Below are 17,841 nucleotides of genomic sequence, written 5' to 3' on the forward strand. Positions count from 1 at the left end.
TTTATTACTGGATAAGTGATCCCGGAAGACTGCACTCAGCCCTACGATTGGATGACGGCCTGCCTGTTTTCTTCTGTGCGGGCAGTGTGTTTTGTTTGCAGCCCACCCGGCCTGTACTGTCGTCATAGGCGTGTCATTTTCGCCTTCTTTTCCTACGGCACCTACCGGCCTCTGTAAGAGCACCTTTCGTAATTTACGCCACCGCACCCTCTCTGTCTGTTGTGCCCCCACAGCTTTTCACTTGGATTATTTTCTGCAGGCGGTTCAGGTGAGGCTGCTGCAGTGTGTAGTATCACCTACTTAAAGGGCGCGCCAGACATCGGACCAGTTTTGGTACCGAATGGGGCTAGGTTGCTTATGATTTAATCCCTCTTAGGTGCCAGTGCAGAGCTGGCTGTGCGAAATTGCCCAGATACTGTCTTCCAAGCCCCTGTAAGAACCAATAGAACCCCCTCCCCCCCCCCCAACCTATTGAAAAAACATGCATTTCCTTAGAAAAACGTCTCTAGTGCTTTGTCAGCCTAACATATCAAACTTAGTAAAATAAGCTTATTGTGTCTTCTTACATTTTTAAAGTTTACGGAATTGTATTGCGTTTTTTTTAACAATTTGGTGTCAAAAGTGCCCACATGGGAATTTCTACCTGCCTGCTCCTGACTGTACCATGTCACTTTGGCCCATGTTTAGCACTTGATAACCCACACAGAGGACCACCGCTATACTTCAGCACCATCTCGTACTATTAGCCCTTTAGTTTAGGTAAGGTGCTCCGAGCGCAACAGCTGTGTCCTGCTCTCAAAGAGAACTAAACTGTTTTGAGAGGGGTGTGGAGGGGTTGTCCGGCTTGTCCCAAGGGAGAGATGTGAGAGCTTAAGGGGGGTGTTGATAATTTGAAACGGTATGTTTTTTTAAATTGCTTTTATTCAGACTCGTAAGTAGTTACAGTGCTGAAATTGGAAGCAAATAACCGTGGGAACTCTAACATAGGGACAATGCGCAGGTGATGTTAAAGGGTGTAAAGTCCGGCATGGCAGAGTCTGAAGGTAGGCAACCTAACATCTGCGAGTACATATGAATTATTATAAACTGCTCCAAAAGAAATTGACAATTAGAAAGTCACTATTAAAGTTGTACTGGCTAATTTTATTTTTCTCATATGGACCACATTTTACAAACGCCATCACTTTGCTTAACATAACCTTCAGACCGGACATGTATAAACGTTAAAATGGATGCAAACAACTAAAAGTAAAAAAAAAAAAAACTACACTAAAACATAACTTCATCTCTCCGCACAGATTAACTGCCTCATTGGAAATCTAATCCACTGCCCCATCTGTAGATGGGATGTGAAATGGCGTACCTGCGCCAAGCCCAGAGACAACCTACTAACAAGCATTGGCATAGCCAATAGGTCTCGCTTTTGGGAACTTATAAGTATTTAGTTATGCAGCACAATATCCTTGGTGCAACAACATGAACTGTTGCATGGCTAAACACTTATGAGGTCCCAAAGGCGAGACCTATTGGCTATGCCATTGCTTGTTTACATTCTTATCAACACATGAAAAGGGATAAACACTCTTCCTTTACATAAATGAATTGTACTGCATAAACTAAATTAAAACAGAAAACGATTGTGCTGCATGAAGGACAGAAAATCGAGCAAATACAGTAACCTAAATATGTGAATCTATCCAACATTTAACAGACACACAAAAAACAGTTTAAGTAATCTGTTTAAAGTACACTAAAGGTAAAAAAAATCTTTTTGACCAGTCCAACAAGTTTTTTTTAAAGCTGAGGGGGTTAGGTTATGACTACTCTGGGAAAGCCAAATTCTCATGACACTAATAATCTGGGTTCAAGGGTCATCAAAGTATGGGTAAATTATAATCCATGTAATTCCTTTATGGCAGCCATATTGGTGCCAAAGTTAGAAATAGAATCCCAAATGATATGTGTGAACGCGTTTTGAACCCAGGTTGTTCAGGGTTCTCTTCCGGGCTGTAGGCTGGTGAATACTTGTGTTTATCTGAGAAAGTGTAAAGAAAGATAATATTAGCTATATTGTGTGCTCCCTCTCTTTTAAATCATGTTTAGGTCTGCAGATAACTGCTACAGCAGTTAAAGTTACCTTCCTACCTTCCAATAACTCAAGAGGAATTGTGGTGCAACGTTCTCATCACTATTCAACGGTGGGTCCAAACGATTCAATTAGTAGATGCAGTGAGTTGTTCTTAGGAGAGTATTTTAATCCTCCGCCTGACTGAAACAATAAAGAAACGATAAGGGAGAAGTCGACGCAGCTATTTTTCAAAGCTGCAGAACAACTTTCTCCAAACACAGTGACAAAATGTAAGCGGATTCTCAAAGGCTGAAGTATGAAAGAAATGCAGGGCAATTTCATTATAGTTGCTCAAGCAGTCACGGAGACTCTGACCCGACTGCCGGTTCCAGCATGTAGAACTTGCATGCCAAACGGATTCAAACTGCACTTACTTGACACGCTAATGGACAAAAATCTCCACTGCCTCCATGCGACTAATCCGCCATCCCTCCTCATTCAGTCTGAACGTTCAGGCAAAAGTAGTTAACAAGCATTGGCAGCGCGGAATGCAGAGATGGGGGCTGCAGCGGGAGAGAGAGGCGGAGGGAGTTGTGTGCGCGCGCGCGCTGCACGCGAAAGCACTTAATGAGCCATGATGGTTCGTAACTGTAAAACAAGGCTTGATGAGATAAGAAAGGCAGATGGCGGCTGCGCACGTTCACGCGCACATGCACGCAAGCTTTAGGCCAGGAAAAGCTTGTGGATAGCACTTTGAAAAACCCCGTCGAGCAAGCAGCACATTCACTGATCTAGGCTCGGCCTAAAAAGGAATTCATTGTCTGTGAACTCTGGATGTGGGGCCATCCCAGTCCAGATTTAAAGGAAAGCAATTAACTGCCAATATTAGCACGTTTAGTTAAAAATGCAGCACACCACCACAAAGTCATCGTTTCTAGAAAGTAATTGTGACGAGATAAGCTGTGTGCCTCGGTTTGCTTACATTGTATAGGCATCTAGGTGTTAGCTTTTCTATTGGATTAGTCTGGCATATAACACATCTTTGTTGATGGAGTCCTCAGATTTTGAAGTTAGCAACACTCTGTCAGGAGGTAAAGATCCTCTGCTACCACCTTCTGCAACCCCATGTTTACAAATTTGAATCGATGGAAAACCTGAAATAAAAGCCATATTAAAATAAATTGCCAATATGATGGCTAAAATATCATTATTGAGCCTCCATTTTGGATAATGGCGGAAAGGTTGCTGTGAGGACTTATTTTCTCTCTATGAGACTGCCCCCAAACCTATGTTTTGACACCTAAAGGGAGTATATAGGTCTCATAGTTCTAAAATGACAACATCACTGCAAAACGTCCTCCATTTAAAAAAATGTTGTCTAGGAAAATTTGGCCCTTGTTAGCAATGTCTACCCAAGCTAAATTACATCTCTAATGATAGAAAAACTTAAATCAAAAATGGAAATCTCTGGGCAGCAATTTTTTTACTGAGGTTTATCAAGGGGCCAGGACTTGATAGTGAGTCGCAGGGAACGTATGAATGTTTTGTGACCGGAATGCGATTGAAAAACATTTGCAGTTTACCACTAACTTCATGTTGGTGGAAACCCATTCACAATTGGGAAGGGGTCCCTAATGGACCCCTTCGCGAATGTGGGCGCAAACATTTTTTTAAGAGCAGGCAGTGGTTCCACTGAGCACTGCCTACTCTTAAAGCATGAAAAGAAAACTTTTCATTTTTGTTTTTGAAATGCATCCCATTTTCCTTTAAGAAAAAAGAGCTGCATTTCCCCCCCCCCCCCAAAAAATGCTTTATTTTAAAAGAAATCACAGAACTGGTGGTCTGCTGACCCCAGCATACCACCATCCCTGTGATTTTGGTTATTCCTTATGAGTCGCAAATTTTAACCTGCCTCATGAATATTGATGAGACCGGTCCGTATGTGACCCACTGGAAATCACAAACCATGGCAAACACACTGTTGTAAATCGCATTTTGAGACTTCCTAATTGCGAGTCGCAATTCGGAACTGTCAAAATGTAGCGATCATACATGTGGTCCATAGCCTTTAGCCAGTCCTATATTACTTTGTTCAACCTTACCTCCGGTTGACACTTGCCACAGTCTACGGCTTGGTTAACAGTTCCTTATGTGCAATGAAGGTTACTGATCTGTACCGTGTATTGAGGGAAGCTGCTGTCAATGTGCATTCCTCTACGCCATTTACCCCAGCTGCTGTTTTAGAATACTCTTGGGCTGGCTTGTGACATTTTTTTCACACTGACCCGAACTGATAACCCAAGCAATCAATCAGTTACACATGAATTTAATTTTGCAGTTTCATTAGTTTAACGGTTTACTTCACAGTAAGTGAAGCTATTTAGCTATGCTGGTTTAAAAACATTGTATGCTTAATTTTCAATTTAGGTCACGGAAGGACAGGTGTGCCATGCTGTTCAACCTTGTATCTCCTTTGAGACTTTGGTTTCAGACTATTCAGAGTCCTATCCCCTAGCTCATTGATTTCAAGGAAGGACTTCTACATCGCCAGGAATGCGCTTACACCTCCATGAGCCAAGCAAGCATTTGAAGATCTGCAACTTCAATATTTAGCGGTTTGTATCAATGGCATCCAAAAGCACAATGTGCAGTGTTTTTGTTTCAATACTTGAATTTTAAATCTGTTATGCCATTTCTGTGTTTATACTGCACTTTACCACTGGTTAGCAGCTGTAAAGTGCATCGACCTCTATAGCCAGCAAAAAGGCCAAACTTTTTGGGTGACCATGCAGAAAGGGGTCCAATATTTACACAGAGGGAAAAGGTTGAAACATAGTTTGTTGTATTTTAATCTTCAATGTAGGCATCTATTGTCTAGTCATGCATTTGAGAAGCACTTGTTACAGTGTACTTTAATTGCAATGAATTGGCTAGGGTGTACTGCATGATAAAACATGAGTGATAATGTACAAGCACTGCAAAAAGTATTCATGCTAAATCAGACTGTAGAGAAGAATAACGTGCAATAATATTTCATCAGTCCTGTAAATCCTATGTTCAGTCCTGTGGTACAAAATGTTGACCACTCAACTTGTATGGCAAAACCCCCATGGTCTCTTCAGAATCCAAGCGGTCATATCAGGATATCAGGCTGCAACCGATGTAGTGAGAGAAAAAACCTATGTTGTCTCCTTTATGCCTCATGAGAAAAGTAAAATTGAGTTACATAATTGAGACTCTACTACTCTTATATCACAGTGATATCAAAGCTAATCATAAAAAAAATTATCGACAAAGCACCAGAACGATCAGTCTACCAAAGATATGCATAATGGCTTACCAGTGATCAGTCAGCTAAGTAGTCATACTTAAAAATAGTAAATTCAAACCTAAGTCACTAAACATTATGTTCTATGTGGCAGCTGTGGAAAGACATAAATCACTAACTTACTGAAAAGAAAGTCACCTGCAAAGTAGGTAATTAACCTCGATATATTTGGGAATGAAGTCTACTTAATGTACTGTAATTAAGAAATTGTGTAGCACTCAATAGTTTTAGGAGAAGAAATCCCCTTTGTAGCAATCTTAGAAGTACAGAGCTGGCTATTGTTCCTTTTGGCTAGGTTCGCACTATACAAATACTACATACTTACATACGTGCATTAAAAAACTAACCCACAAATAACTCCCCAGTTGGGAGATGCTGCGGATAAACAGCATCATAATACGGCTCCTAGAATGATGGTTCAGTACTTCAGCCACCTGCATCTCTATGTCCTGAAGGGTATGTTTATGGTCTTGTGAATGTTCCACTAAGGGAGCATCTGCAGTCGAGCATTACAGTTAGAAAACGAACTACACATTTGTGTTCCTGATTTTCAAAAGTTTTGTTAACTTGCAAGCTTGACTTTATCCACACTTAAAGTGCTTGACTATTGGTGCTAAACCTCACTGTGTTGTAATGGATTTAGGCATTTTTTTGCTCTATGTATACCTGGCATTTCTAATATATTTGAACACAAAAGTGGATGATTGGTGTCTTTTGTATTGTATACTGTGTGCCACTTTTTGAAGACTTGTTTCTTTCGTCTATTACTTACTGGAGCGGAGTACTGACTTCAATAAGACTTTCATTATCTTCTGTTCTCACTTTAGGTTATAGAAGTTCTTCCCAGAGACAATACCAGGCCTATTTCCCCTGTCCTGACAAAACCAGTCTTTTGCTGGTAACTTTGACCTTTAGCCGGAATACATCTGCTTTGACTTTTTCTCTGACAAACTGGACCTTTTCTCTGAGAACAAAATTATGTCCTTGGATAGGTCGATTGCCTAATGGGAGGATACTTTCTACTTCTGCAAAGACTGTTCACTTAGCATTCAGATTTCAGGTAGACAGCTGCAATATTGTCTAACTGGGTACAGCTAGCCTCCTGGTTCTATTCACTGTAGTTACTAAACCTCCCAAAATAATTCTATGTATAACAAATACAATTCTTTATTGTGTCCGCCTTGCTTGGTTGCTGGGTCAAATTAAAACTGCCTTGAGGTGACTTGGTCATATTTTGCAAATCTCCATGACCCTTTTTCCAATTAAACACTTGATTTTTTAAAAAAAATCAGTTACTTGGACTTTCAGGAGTACACAGGAGAGGTGCATACAACTATCAGTGTATAGGCAATCATGTGAAATATGAAGAAAATCCAAATAAAATGCGGCATCAATTGCACCTTCAGTTGGCAGACAAATATTCAACGAGTGGTAGACACTTCTTCCTGAACAGCAGAATATTTTATACCTCTGCAACTCCTTATTCTAGTTAACAACCTAAAAAGACTAGACATGGGGACGTTTTTAAAGCCGTCATTGGGAATAAAGTAATTGTCTGATTGCCATGACATTGGCGGAATAATTTAAATTTTCCGATCTAGTCTCAAATGTTGGAAAGCTCTGTAATCTAGTTAAATGTATCTTTCTATATATCTCCTCCAAGACCTCCTGGATAACTCGCTACTCTGCAAAAATATGAGTGATGCTTGCTTCCATGACACTAGATCTGAAGAGCACATATAAGATGCTAAGACACTGTCTGAACAGCCACTTTCCTATGATATATCTTGGATAGTGTTTGATAAATCTGTAAACAAAGGTTGATTGGGCTCATTTTCTGAACCATTGACAAGGAACGAAGGGATTGGTTTCTGTTGCACAGCTACTTTATTGTGTTTACTTAAGCCCTTAACCTCTTTTCTTAATTTCTGTTTAGTTTACTAAATTTTTCTGTTTAGTTTAACATTGTTTGGAGATTTATTTTCTTTACTTTAACTATATTGTTGATGTTTGATTGGATTTATAATCCAATACCTCCCATAAAATTTGCTAAAGGTTAAGCATGTTGCTTTGGCCACGCTAGCATAGTCGGTGCCAAGTATATCCTTAGGGGAAATTGGAATTACCCGGTGCTTAATTTGAGCGATTATTTCCGGTGCATTGAACTATATTTCGCCGTAGAAGGTGCCTTCTAGAGTGAAATATAGTTCAGTGCTTGAACGGTTAAGCTAGGGCCTTAAACCGTAGTCTCTTATTTTTTTAGTATTTTTGATTTTAGTCTGTGTTCTCTGCCACCAGCCCCTGTGCTATTTATTCTTAAATATTTCATTTGATGTATTTTTGCATTCTGAGTTTTATCAACTTTATTTGCATGTTATCAGTAAAGCTTTCAGAAGTTGTCATGAGTTAAAAGAATTGAGTTAACATTAAGATTGCAGTGATACTTGACACTAATTTATCACTGTTCTATTGTAGCAGGTGAACACCTATTTATTCTTAATTGGCTCTGGCTCCTGCACAAGAATAAATTGGTCTACCGCAGTATAAACCTAAGGAGTAGCCAAAGTCACAGTGTAGACCAAACTTTATAACCTTTGTGCTCTAAAATAAAGTTTGATTATGGTCTATGAGCAGATGAACAGCTAATTAAGTGCTTGTAAACAAACACAGATCTGTTGTTCCTGGCAAGCAGGTTGGGTCCTGAATTTCCAAAGCCATTTAACAAATGTTCCTAAGTCTTAATGTGGGGATCCCAAAAGTTAGTTCCTTATTTACAGGAGTAGCAGACTGTGTTGTAACTTTTCCTGTTAGTAATTTACTTTATGACCTGACTAGAGGCCGAATAGTGCAGTTTTAAAAAAGCCTTTTCACAGTTGAAGACTATACGTCATTGTTTGTAATCATGTTCCATCTATTAAAATAGATCTTCTGTTTTACTTCTGTTTCTCCAGGAGCAAGCATTCAAAGTTATCATGATCACAGCAAGGATTTGATATTTGATTGAATTACTCCTGATCAGAATATGGCCGGCAAGAACGATTCCTGTTCTGTTGGTCCCTCACTGACATATTTAACATGTCTGATGGACAAGTGGGAGGAGTGGATAGACCTGGACAATCTGGAAGACTACCTGAATTATGCAAACTACCTCTTATGGCTGTTCACACCACTCATTGTTGTATTTATTCTTCCCTTTTTTATTGTTATCTTTCTGTACCTATCTGTTCTGTTCCTTCATGTTTACAAACGGAAGAATGAACTCAAAGAAGCCTACTCCAACAGTATATGGGATGGTGCGAGAAAAACCCTGGCAACACTGTGGGACGGTCATGCAGTGATATGGCATGGTAAGCTGCGGTATTGCTTTTGGTAATGTTGGAATCTTATATAAATGTCAGTGTTAGAGTATAGCAACTTTTGTCTTCAAACCTGTTTTGCAGTTCACCGCTTCATTAAAATTGATCATTACTTGAACTACCTTTTATAATCATAGTTGTTCAAGTGAAGTCAAAACTGCTTGAATCATAGACTTCTGTATGAATTTTACAAAACGGAAAAGGACCTCAGGGAGGCCCCCTCCCAGTTACGGTATAGCACATTTGAGACAAATGATTCCATGAGTGACACGCGTTTACCCCCTGTATTGTTTGGTTTGTTGGCTGGTCGTCCATGGGTGTCTTTGAATGTGTGTCCCTTTAGAAGAGCCTGAACTGTTCCCAGAAAATCACTCTGGCTAGCCTGTGGTTCTGACTTTTCCACATCCATGCAATGTGTCAAGTCATATGCGTGTGATGAGGAGTTGCCTGGAAACAGCCAAAGGTGGGGAAGTAATCCCTTGAAAGCAACTTATTTGTAGTAGGGCCTTGATTACAAGAGTGGACAAAAGTGATTACCCAGACAGTAAGGATAAGAAAAATGTGTGGCTTCCTTTTGGAATTCCTTGGTGTGTTGACTTTACTCAAATGTATATGCTGTGGATTCCTTTGATGCAGCATGGGGGGGGTTAGGGGGATTGCAGTCCCTATCTAAAATTGTTCAGAAACTTTTTTGGTAACAATTTCATTAAGTGTAGTGTGGAAAATGGAAGTATGACAAAGGTTTTAAAGCATTTTGGCACACACTTTGGGGGAAAATGTCTGATGCAGTTCGCAGCATCCAAGAGTCCAGGTAAATAAAAAGTGTGTGTGACATCCACACATTACTCCCATTTGGATTTCTTCAGAAATACTACTTTTAAAAACTTTATACAGTCTCAGGTTTGTCTTTGGTGCAGGAGTAAGGAACATTTTCTCTTGTGTATTTAGAGCACAGTCCTGGTGTTCAAAAGCAGTGCAGCGCTGCGCTGTGCATGGAACGAAAGATACATGGAAGTTAAATTGCAAAGTAGGGGCTCTGACATCTTTAAAGAAAGGTAGTTGGGGCAAGGGGAAGGAAGAATGTCTACAGGACTTTGAGTTCAGGTCAGGGTGGAGAAAAAGTGTTCATGAAGGGATTTCAATACTGTCATGGAAATTTGAGAGATTGTATGTCCTTTGTTTGGCTTACCAGGTTGTGATCAACTGATTTGCAGGGGATTGCGGGGTGGGGGGACATTTTCTTATGGCTGCTGACACTCTTAGTAACATCATGGCTCGCAATACTGTAACATCATGTATGCATCTGGCTTTGCCTATGGAAACTCTATAATTTCCTCAGTGTGAAAAAACTAAGGGGAAATATTACTCTGCAGAAACAGTTTTAATATAACATTTGTTAGGTTTGCTTTTAATCTCTTTGACAGACAGCGAGAGATAATCTGATTTAGGTAGGTCATCTCACAGGCTGATGCATTCCCTGCAAAGGCTTGTCTCCAAGTCTTCTTTTTGGAGATGTTTTTCTCTTCAGTCTTGCAGTAGCTTGGTGGGTTGATTTAAGTTCTGTTTGTTGTTAATCTGTTATATTTGTGTTTGTGCTTCTTCAGCTTTTTTGATTGCGATCCAGCCTTTCATTACTTTAAAGAGGATAAAAATGATCGTTAATAGAAACACACTTCAGAAGAAATCTGTGCAACCAAGCAATAATTCATTATGCAGCTTTGTAAACTATGACACACAGTGTAATGGATGGAGAGAATTAGGATTGGGCTAAACTTAGTTTGGGGTTTGGATGACCATGTAGGCAATCTTCTCTGTGTGGATAGTTTGTAGGATGTAGGCTATTTTAACCACTTGGGTATTGGATCTTTTAAAAAACATTTTTTTTACTGTAGTCTGACTGCATCACATATTGGTGGTAATTGCTGTCCTGTAGTTGAAATTTTACCACGTTCTCCATTTGTTTCAGCGAAGAAGGGTAAATTGATAATTCATTGGTACTTGATGAGATCATCGACTTATGCATTTTATGAGGAGGTGAGAGCTTGTCCAGTTTTCAGTAAATAAGGAAAGATGCAGTGGAGGAGTTGGATTTGTTTTTCTTTTGCTGAGGGCTGTGTTAATGATTTAGGAAAAACAAATTTTTTTTTTATTGCTTGTTGTCCTGAAAGATGATGGTTTATGATTTATGGTTTCAAAATAGCACCAGAGGAGAATTCTTTAGTTGATATAGGATGTCCATGAGAGAGATGGGAAGGTGTAAGGGTATTGGTTGTTTACAGCAGCTCAATGTGACTTCTTCGATTTTCATCTTCAAACAATTTCAGGACGACTACATATTTTTGTAGTAGTGAGTGACGCATGCAATAGGGTGGTAAGATAGGGGGCTCAATGTACCGTAGAACTGCCTTGAAGAGGGTCTTGTTTTTTTTGGTTGGCCCTGGAAATCGTGCAGTTTGGACTTGGTTAGCCTTATTTCGTCCTGTGAGCTGCCATGCCAAGTGTCACAAACCTCTTGGTACAGGATGCATTCTGTACATTTCCTTACATTACTAGATCCAGGATAGTCACACAATTAGGCTGAGGCTTTCCTAGCTCAGCTAACTGTGTGTGTTCCATCTGCTGTATGCCTCTCAAGCTTTACGTCAGTTCCCTGCTGGGATGTGCTGGTATTCAGGAGTGTGGTTACCCATGCTGATGGGTGATAATGTCAACCGAGCGATACTGTGGAGGAAATTGGCACTCTTGGGGATCCCCCCATCACTACTGACCCTCCTGATACAATTACACTCCAATACTTAGATATAGGTCAAGCTCGGCAATGGCTTCCATCTCTCAAGGCGCATACCAACAACTAAAGGCCTCAAACAGGGCTGTATGCTTGTCCCAACTCTTTTAAACCTTTATACAGCAGACATGATATCAGCCCTCTGTGCCTGCAATGCGCACGCTCCTCTATTAAGGGGCAAAGCCATTTCCAGTATGTCATACGTGGATGACGTTGTTTTAGCAAGCCATACTCAAGTTGGTCTACAACAGCTACTCAATAAGTTGGACGAATATACAGCCGAAAACCATCTTGAAGTTAATGTTAATAAAACAAAAACCCTGACAATTAATGGGAAACAACGCTCTCATTCCTGGTTTTTGGGAAAAACTTAAATTGTGAACTCCGAGTATAAATATCTAGGGGTAATAATTGACAAGGGTGGCCATTTCGTTAAACAACTTGAGGCTATCAAGAGGAAAGGGGTGGCGATAGCGCCAATACTAAGGCAACTAAAAACGAAATTGACAGGACCAATTTTTTCGCCCTTGCTTCAGGTAGCGCAAGCAAACCTTCCTCCCTCGATTACTTATGGCAGCGAAGTCCTGAGGGGTAGGGACCCAATGCTGCTGGATACTACCCTGGCAAAAGCATATAGAGTCCTGCTAATCCTCCCCTCTTATACTTCGCCTGCACAGATTCAACTCGAGTTTGGCCTAACCAAACAACTCCTTGCAAGGCGAGGTTCTTACATCAAGTGCTAGCACAAAACTAAGAGCTCCCCCAGTAAATGTTGAACCACCAGCTCTGGCAAGAACTGGCAGCACACCTACCTCGCCGGCCACAAAATACTTGGAGGAATCCTTGGTCATTACTGGATTAGCTGACCTGTGGGAAACTCCAACCACCCACTTGCACTTTAAGCACGTAGTAAATAAGGTCATCAAGAAGCTGTCTCTCGTAGAAAACAAAGCAGCCTTTGCATGTGGGAGCCACGCATGGATGACACTGAGTAGTTATAAATCCCTCGGGCCGCAGGCGTACTTTACACTAGGGTATTCAAGGAAAACCAAATAAACCTTTTTAAAATATAGGTTGGGTATGCTCCCAGCTATACAGCATCTTCCACCCTGGCAGAGAGAGAATCATGGGATCTCATGTAGGCAATGCGGGGTTGTAACTGAGGACGTAGAACATCTCATATGCTCTTGTACTAAGTTAAAAGAGGAAAGGGTAGGCCTACTAAAACCCCACTTCAACTTATGAGGGATACAATCCCAGAGACAGGCGGTACTTGCTTGCTTCGACCCTAAGGACCCGCAACTAAAGGAAGTTAGTGAAGTTCCTGTCAGCAGCAGCAACAAAGCAAGGACCGGCGGTACCCGGAGCAAGCGCAATAACTATACAAGGCTTCACCTTTAGAACTTTAAACTGTGTATAGACCTGGGACTGTCCTAAGCATAATGCGACTAAAAGGCTACCTGAATACGGGAGATTCATCCGCTTTTTAGGTCTTGCCTGAGACAGACAGCGCATGCGCTGTCTCTTCGAGACATTTAGTAAGTGGCTTTTAAAAGTGCCACCAGAGCCTTTTGCTGGCCTCAAGCTTGCGTGCGCATGCAACCGCGCTTGATCGCTTTCACTTTCATGGCTGTGCGGCCAATGCTTGTTTTTAAAACTGGGTGACCTGCCCCGCGACACTTTAGGAGTGCTGGTGTAATAATTAGCACTGTTCACTGATTTTTATAATAAAAAAATAATAATTGTGCGATGGCTGAACCACCAGTAGCCACCGAACAGCTGCTGCGTCTGCTGTTCTCTTGCTTCGTTTTCGATCAGTTTTGTGTGCTCCCGTTCTTGTTCTTCTCCTAGTGCACGGTTCTCCCTATGGTTTCCTCTTTCCGTGTTCCTCTTCGTCTGCTCCTCCTCTTACGTGTTGTTTGTTCTGGTGCTCCTCTCCCCTGTTCTCCTCTTCTTGTACTCTTTACTGTGCTCTTCCTTTTCTACTGCTCGCACGTTCTGCTCTGCCCCTCTCCCCTCCCCCTCAGTGAAGCAGTGAGGCACTCCGAGGCAAGGCTGTATCGCTTACATTGCTTGGACTTGCGTTCAAAAGCCTTCCGGAGCCGTCAGCAGCTGAAGCCTTTCACATCATTATCTCTCTGAGTAAGTTATTATGGAGAAGGCTCACATGTTGGGACTCCAGTCCGCTTCATACCCAATCAGGATTAGAGTGGAAACAAACACTCCGACCGGTGCTGGCTGGTTGCCCCCTGCCGTCTGGGGTTGCAGCTCACCCATATGTCTGCAAGACGCTGTGTCCCGATAGTGGCCCAACAACTGCCTCCTGCCTGACGTGCATGGCGACTTTCACTGCTTGGTGAGCAGACTCGAAGCATGCTCTAATGTGAGGGTGTGCCTTGTCCCCTTCAGCACAAATTGCAGCCAGAACTCTACTCCATGAGCGACCTCAAAACTCCTAGCGCAGCACTGCTCCCCCCTCCTATGCAGCGAGAGAGCGCCTCAAAGCCGTTCTAGTTCATTTGGTATGCATGGCAATCAGCTGGAGGGCTGAAAATAGCATACTTGTCACTAACTTAGTGCAGTGAGCACTGCTGCAACTTCCTACAGCCTGTAAACTTCACGTGGGCAGTGTGAGCGGGCAGCTGTGTAGGTTAAACATCCACTAGGTGAACAATGGCACATGCAGGGCCTTCTTTGGGGTTCACATTTATCTTTTTAGGTCTCGGCTCTAAAAAGCGCGCATGCGCGATCTCGAACCGAGACATCCTGTATCTACATCTGGGGTTACAGCCTGCCCATAGGCTTCCCAATACTTCGCACCACCGTTTTTAGAGAGGTAAATGGGCTATTACAGTGCAAAAGTTGTAAGTCTTCTAATGTAGCACAGTGCTTTATTTATTAGCATCAAGGAGCTGTAGCCAAACTGTAAGTCGTTAGTTTAAACACTTATTTTTTCTCAAACAGTTGTTATTCTATACCTGCAATGAAGACCTATTGGCTGTGCCAGGCTTCAGTCCTGGGCTTTAAAGTGATTCACTTCAAAGTAGGCGTTATAGTAGTCTAATAACAGACGTGCAGCGCTAGGACTGATGCATTTTAGGAGCAGACTAGTGGCTGGGTGTCTGTAAGGTCAGAGGGCTACCACATATCTCCTTTCTAGAAGCATTGACTCAGTCTTACATGCACTCCTTCCCGGCCACAGGTGCACGTGTTACTGATGAGTCCTTAGATGAACGGCTGTTTGTGTTCAGAAAGTAAGTCTTCCTAAAATACGCATTTGCAATGCATTATGAGAAGTAGAGACCAGCGTGGGAGAGAGACAATCAAGTATGTCTTTTTCTTGCCACTGCACCAAGAATGCTGACAAACAGAGGAGCGGTGAGTTCTTCCAGGGGAGGCCTCACCAGGAATGTAAATACATTCTTTTAACTCAAATGTCAACAATTTGGACAAGTGGATTATGGTAGTCGAGGGAAGCTGCTGGTTATGTTAGTTTGCCCAGGACAAATAAACAATAAGCATGTGCTTATTTACTTATCTTTTTAATTAAGCATGCTACAACCCCAAGGAGTTTCCTGGTGGTAGTCAATGGCTGGCACCATGATACTCACTGTTGGGGATAACCTTGAGGGTAGAGCCACATTTAAAACGAGCATTGGCATAGCCAATAAGTCTCGCTTTTGGGACCTTATAAGTGTTTAGCCATGCAACAGTTGTTGTTGCACCAAGGATATTGTGCTGCATAACTAAATACTTAGAAGGTCCCAAAAGCGAGACCTATTGGCTATGCCAATGCTTGTTGAAATGTTTTTTAACTTTTTATACAAGATCCTTTTAACAATGTGCATTATTGTAATGGTTTTAATTAATCAAAAACAATAAAACGTTTACTTACTTACCATGCTGATGACTCCGTCTCCATGCGAGGGATATTTTAATTAGGGTACCTTGCCTTCTTCACCCCACTACCACCAACTCCTTTCCCACAAAGACAGCCTCTTCCATGCAGTGCAATTTGCAGCTGTTACAGCATGAATTAAGATTAGACAGACCATTATAGAAGCTGGATGGCACAGCTACAGGTTTAGATTCCTGCATTTCACCTAGTAGCGATAGTATCGCTTAAAGTGTCACTCAAGACCATGAAATGTCGGATGTACACCTGTGACCTGCATACAAATGTCGCACAGATGTTTGCTCCAAACAAGGCAGCTATGTGTATTTACACTTGAGAGAAAAGGCTATGTCTTCAGGTTTGGCTTAGTTTAATTCTAGTACTATTTCTAAGGGATCTCTCTGCCCCTCTTGTGAGTGGCTCAACCTTCAGTGGCAACTTCTAACCCATCCTCTGACACTGCTATTCTCCAATGGCCCTTCATTCCAATCCCCTGGCATCCTAACTCACCCAGATGAGTGCTGTATAAATTACAGCACGCGTATCGTACAGGGGAGTGATTTGGTTGTGGACTATGAAGGCTGGAATCAGTACGTAGTGAATCAAAGAAGGGTGCCTTCAAGACCATCATCCAATCATTCTTTAAAAGAAAAAAACAAAGTATTGTTCCTTCTAATGTCTGTGATTTGACCTGTTGTTGTTATTTGATTTTTCAGCAAGGATGTACACTCGGGAATATCACACCGATGTATATTGTTTCTTGTAATTCTAAATAGAATGAGTTAGTAGTCCTCTCTTAAATGATAGCATTTTTTATTGCTTTTTTTTTTATATAATTGTTTTTCAAGAAAACATTGTATACAGTTACAAACACAATGACAAAGGACAAGACTTATATAAACCAAAAATTACATTACATCACTTCTTAAGTATATGCAAAGAATTAATCCAAAAGCATACAACAAAACTCATGGGATTACATATCTAGTGTCCTACATTGTTGTATTAGTTGGACTTTTGTCTCCTCAGTCCTCTTATCTGTCGTACAAGACAGTACTACTAGGCCCTAATGTGGTTGGGGTCAGAGCATAAGTTAGTGACAGGATGAGATCCTAAATTCCATCTCCCATAATGCCCAACTTTGTGCGCAAAATGAACCAATTTATTGTAGCTCTTGGCCCTGTTTGTAATTGCACCAACGCTTTTTGACCTTCGAGTTGGGTCTGTGGTGTTTCAGAGGTGGTCTTCTTTAGGGCTGTGCACTTTGTGGACACATTGGGTCAGCTGGTTCCTACATTCTTTTTGGAAGCATCTGTCTGGTTTCTTGTTGCAGACTCCTGTTCTAACGTGAGGTCCTACGTGTGGGTGGACCTGGTCAGTCAATGGATGATGTCCCAAACTTGCCAACAAATGATGGTCAAGCTTGCATTTGGAGTCCTTATGAGGTATACCCTTGGCAGGGAGGCAGAGATACGAACCCCTGGACTCTGATGCTTGAGAATCAGAAGCAGCTGCTGCAGATGGAATGATGTGTTAAGAAGAACAAAGAAAGCCTGGAGGTCAGACGGGACCAAGGGTAGAGATATTTTGTAACAACAACGGTCTCATACAGGAGAAATAGATATGGTATCGCAATTTTTACAATCAAAAACTGGAAATGTCTGGAAGCTAAGGTAAAGGGATAAATACAATTTTAATAATAATGAGAAAGGCAAACAATTAGTATAAACAAGGGTAAGTGAGCAAACCGTGAGTAGGTAAAAAGGAAATCAGCCGATTTCCTTACCACAGGCAAGTGACTTAAAAAGGTGACTTTACAGTGAAGGCAAGAGATGACAATATATAAAGTCACTGTAGGTTGCAAGTCTCATACTCATTTACAGGATACAAAGTATAAATATTAGAGTTTAGAGACGTAGGTCGACGACGTTTTGATCCCCATGAAAATCGTGGGATCTCTTCAGGACAGGACGATAAAGCGAATGCTTGGGAAAGTTGCCTAGGTAGGTATATATGACAAAAAAATGGGGGGGGGTGGGGGGGAGGAGCGGGTAAGGGAGAGGAAAAGGGGAAAGGGGAGCGGGAAGGGGGAGGGAAAAAGACCAGGGCGCACGGTTAAGTTTAAATTAAGCAAGGTGCATGAAAGTTACTTGTGCGAAGCAGTGAGGAGGGACGACGTATAAAGGAAAGTGAAGAGGGTGACCAAGGAAGGTACGTGATAAAGTACCAGTACTCATGAAATTAAATATGCCCAAAGGGGGAATAATTGTACAGGGAGGAAGATAAGGGGAAAGAATAAAGAACGTATGGAGGTACAATAGAAGGATAATGTTGAAAGGTGAAAGAGAATAAAGTAGGGATAGCCAGGATGAGTAAAGAATTGAGATGCTGAATAAAAACCAACAGGAA

At 41.5% G+C, this 17,841-nt stretch overlaps 1 protein-coding gene across 1 annotated transcript in view; it reads left to right on the forward strand.

Moving 5' to 3' along the window:
• The first annotated feature begins 77 nt into the window (after nucleotides 1-77).
• The window catches only part of TMEM68 (transmembrane protein 68), a 102,837-nt gene continuing 85,073 nt past the window's right edge, over nucleotides 78-17,841 (forward strand). Inside the window, exons 1-3 of the mRNA XM_085605609.1 lie at nucleotides 78-268; nucleotides 4,496-4,683; nucleotides 8,348-8,743. Of these exons, the coding sequence (XP_085461735.1) occupies nucleotides 8,419-8,743 (325 nt within the window). The 5' untranslated portion in view covers nucleotides 78-268; nucleotides 4,496-4,683; nucleotides 8,348-8,418. The remainder of the gene's footprint in view (nucleotides 269-4,495; nucleotides 4,684-8,347; nucleotides 8,744-17,841) is intronic.

The sequence above is a fragment of the Triturus cristatus genome, chromosome 5_1 (genome assembly GCF_964204655.1).
Source record: "Triturus cristatus chromosome 5_1, aTriCri1.1, whole genome shotgun sequence".
Lineage (NCBI taxonomy): Eukaryota > Metazoa > Chordata > Amphibia > Caudata > Salamandridae > Triturus > Triturus cristatus.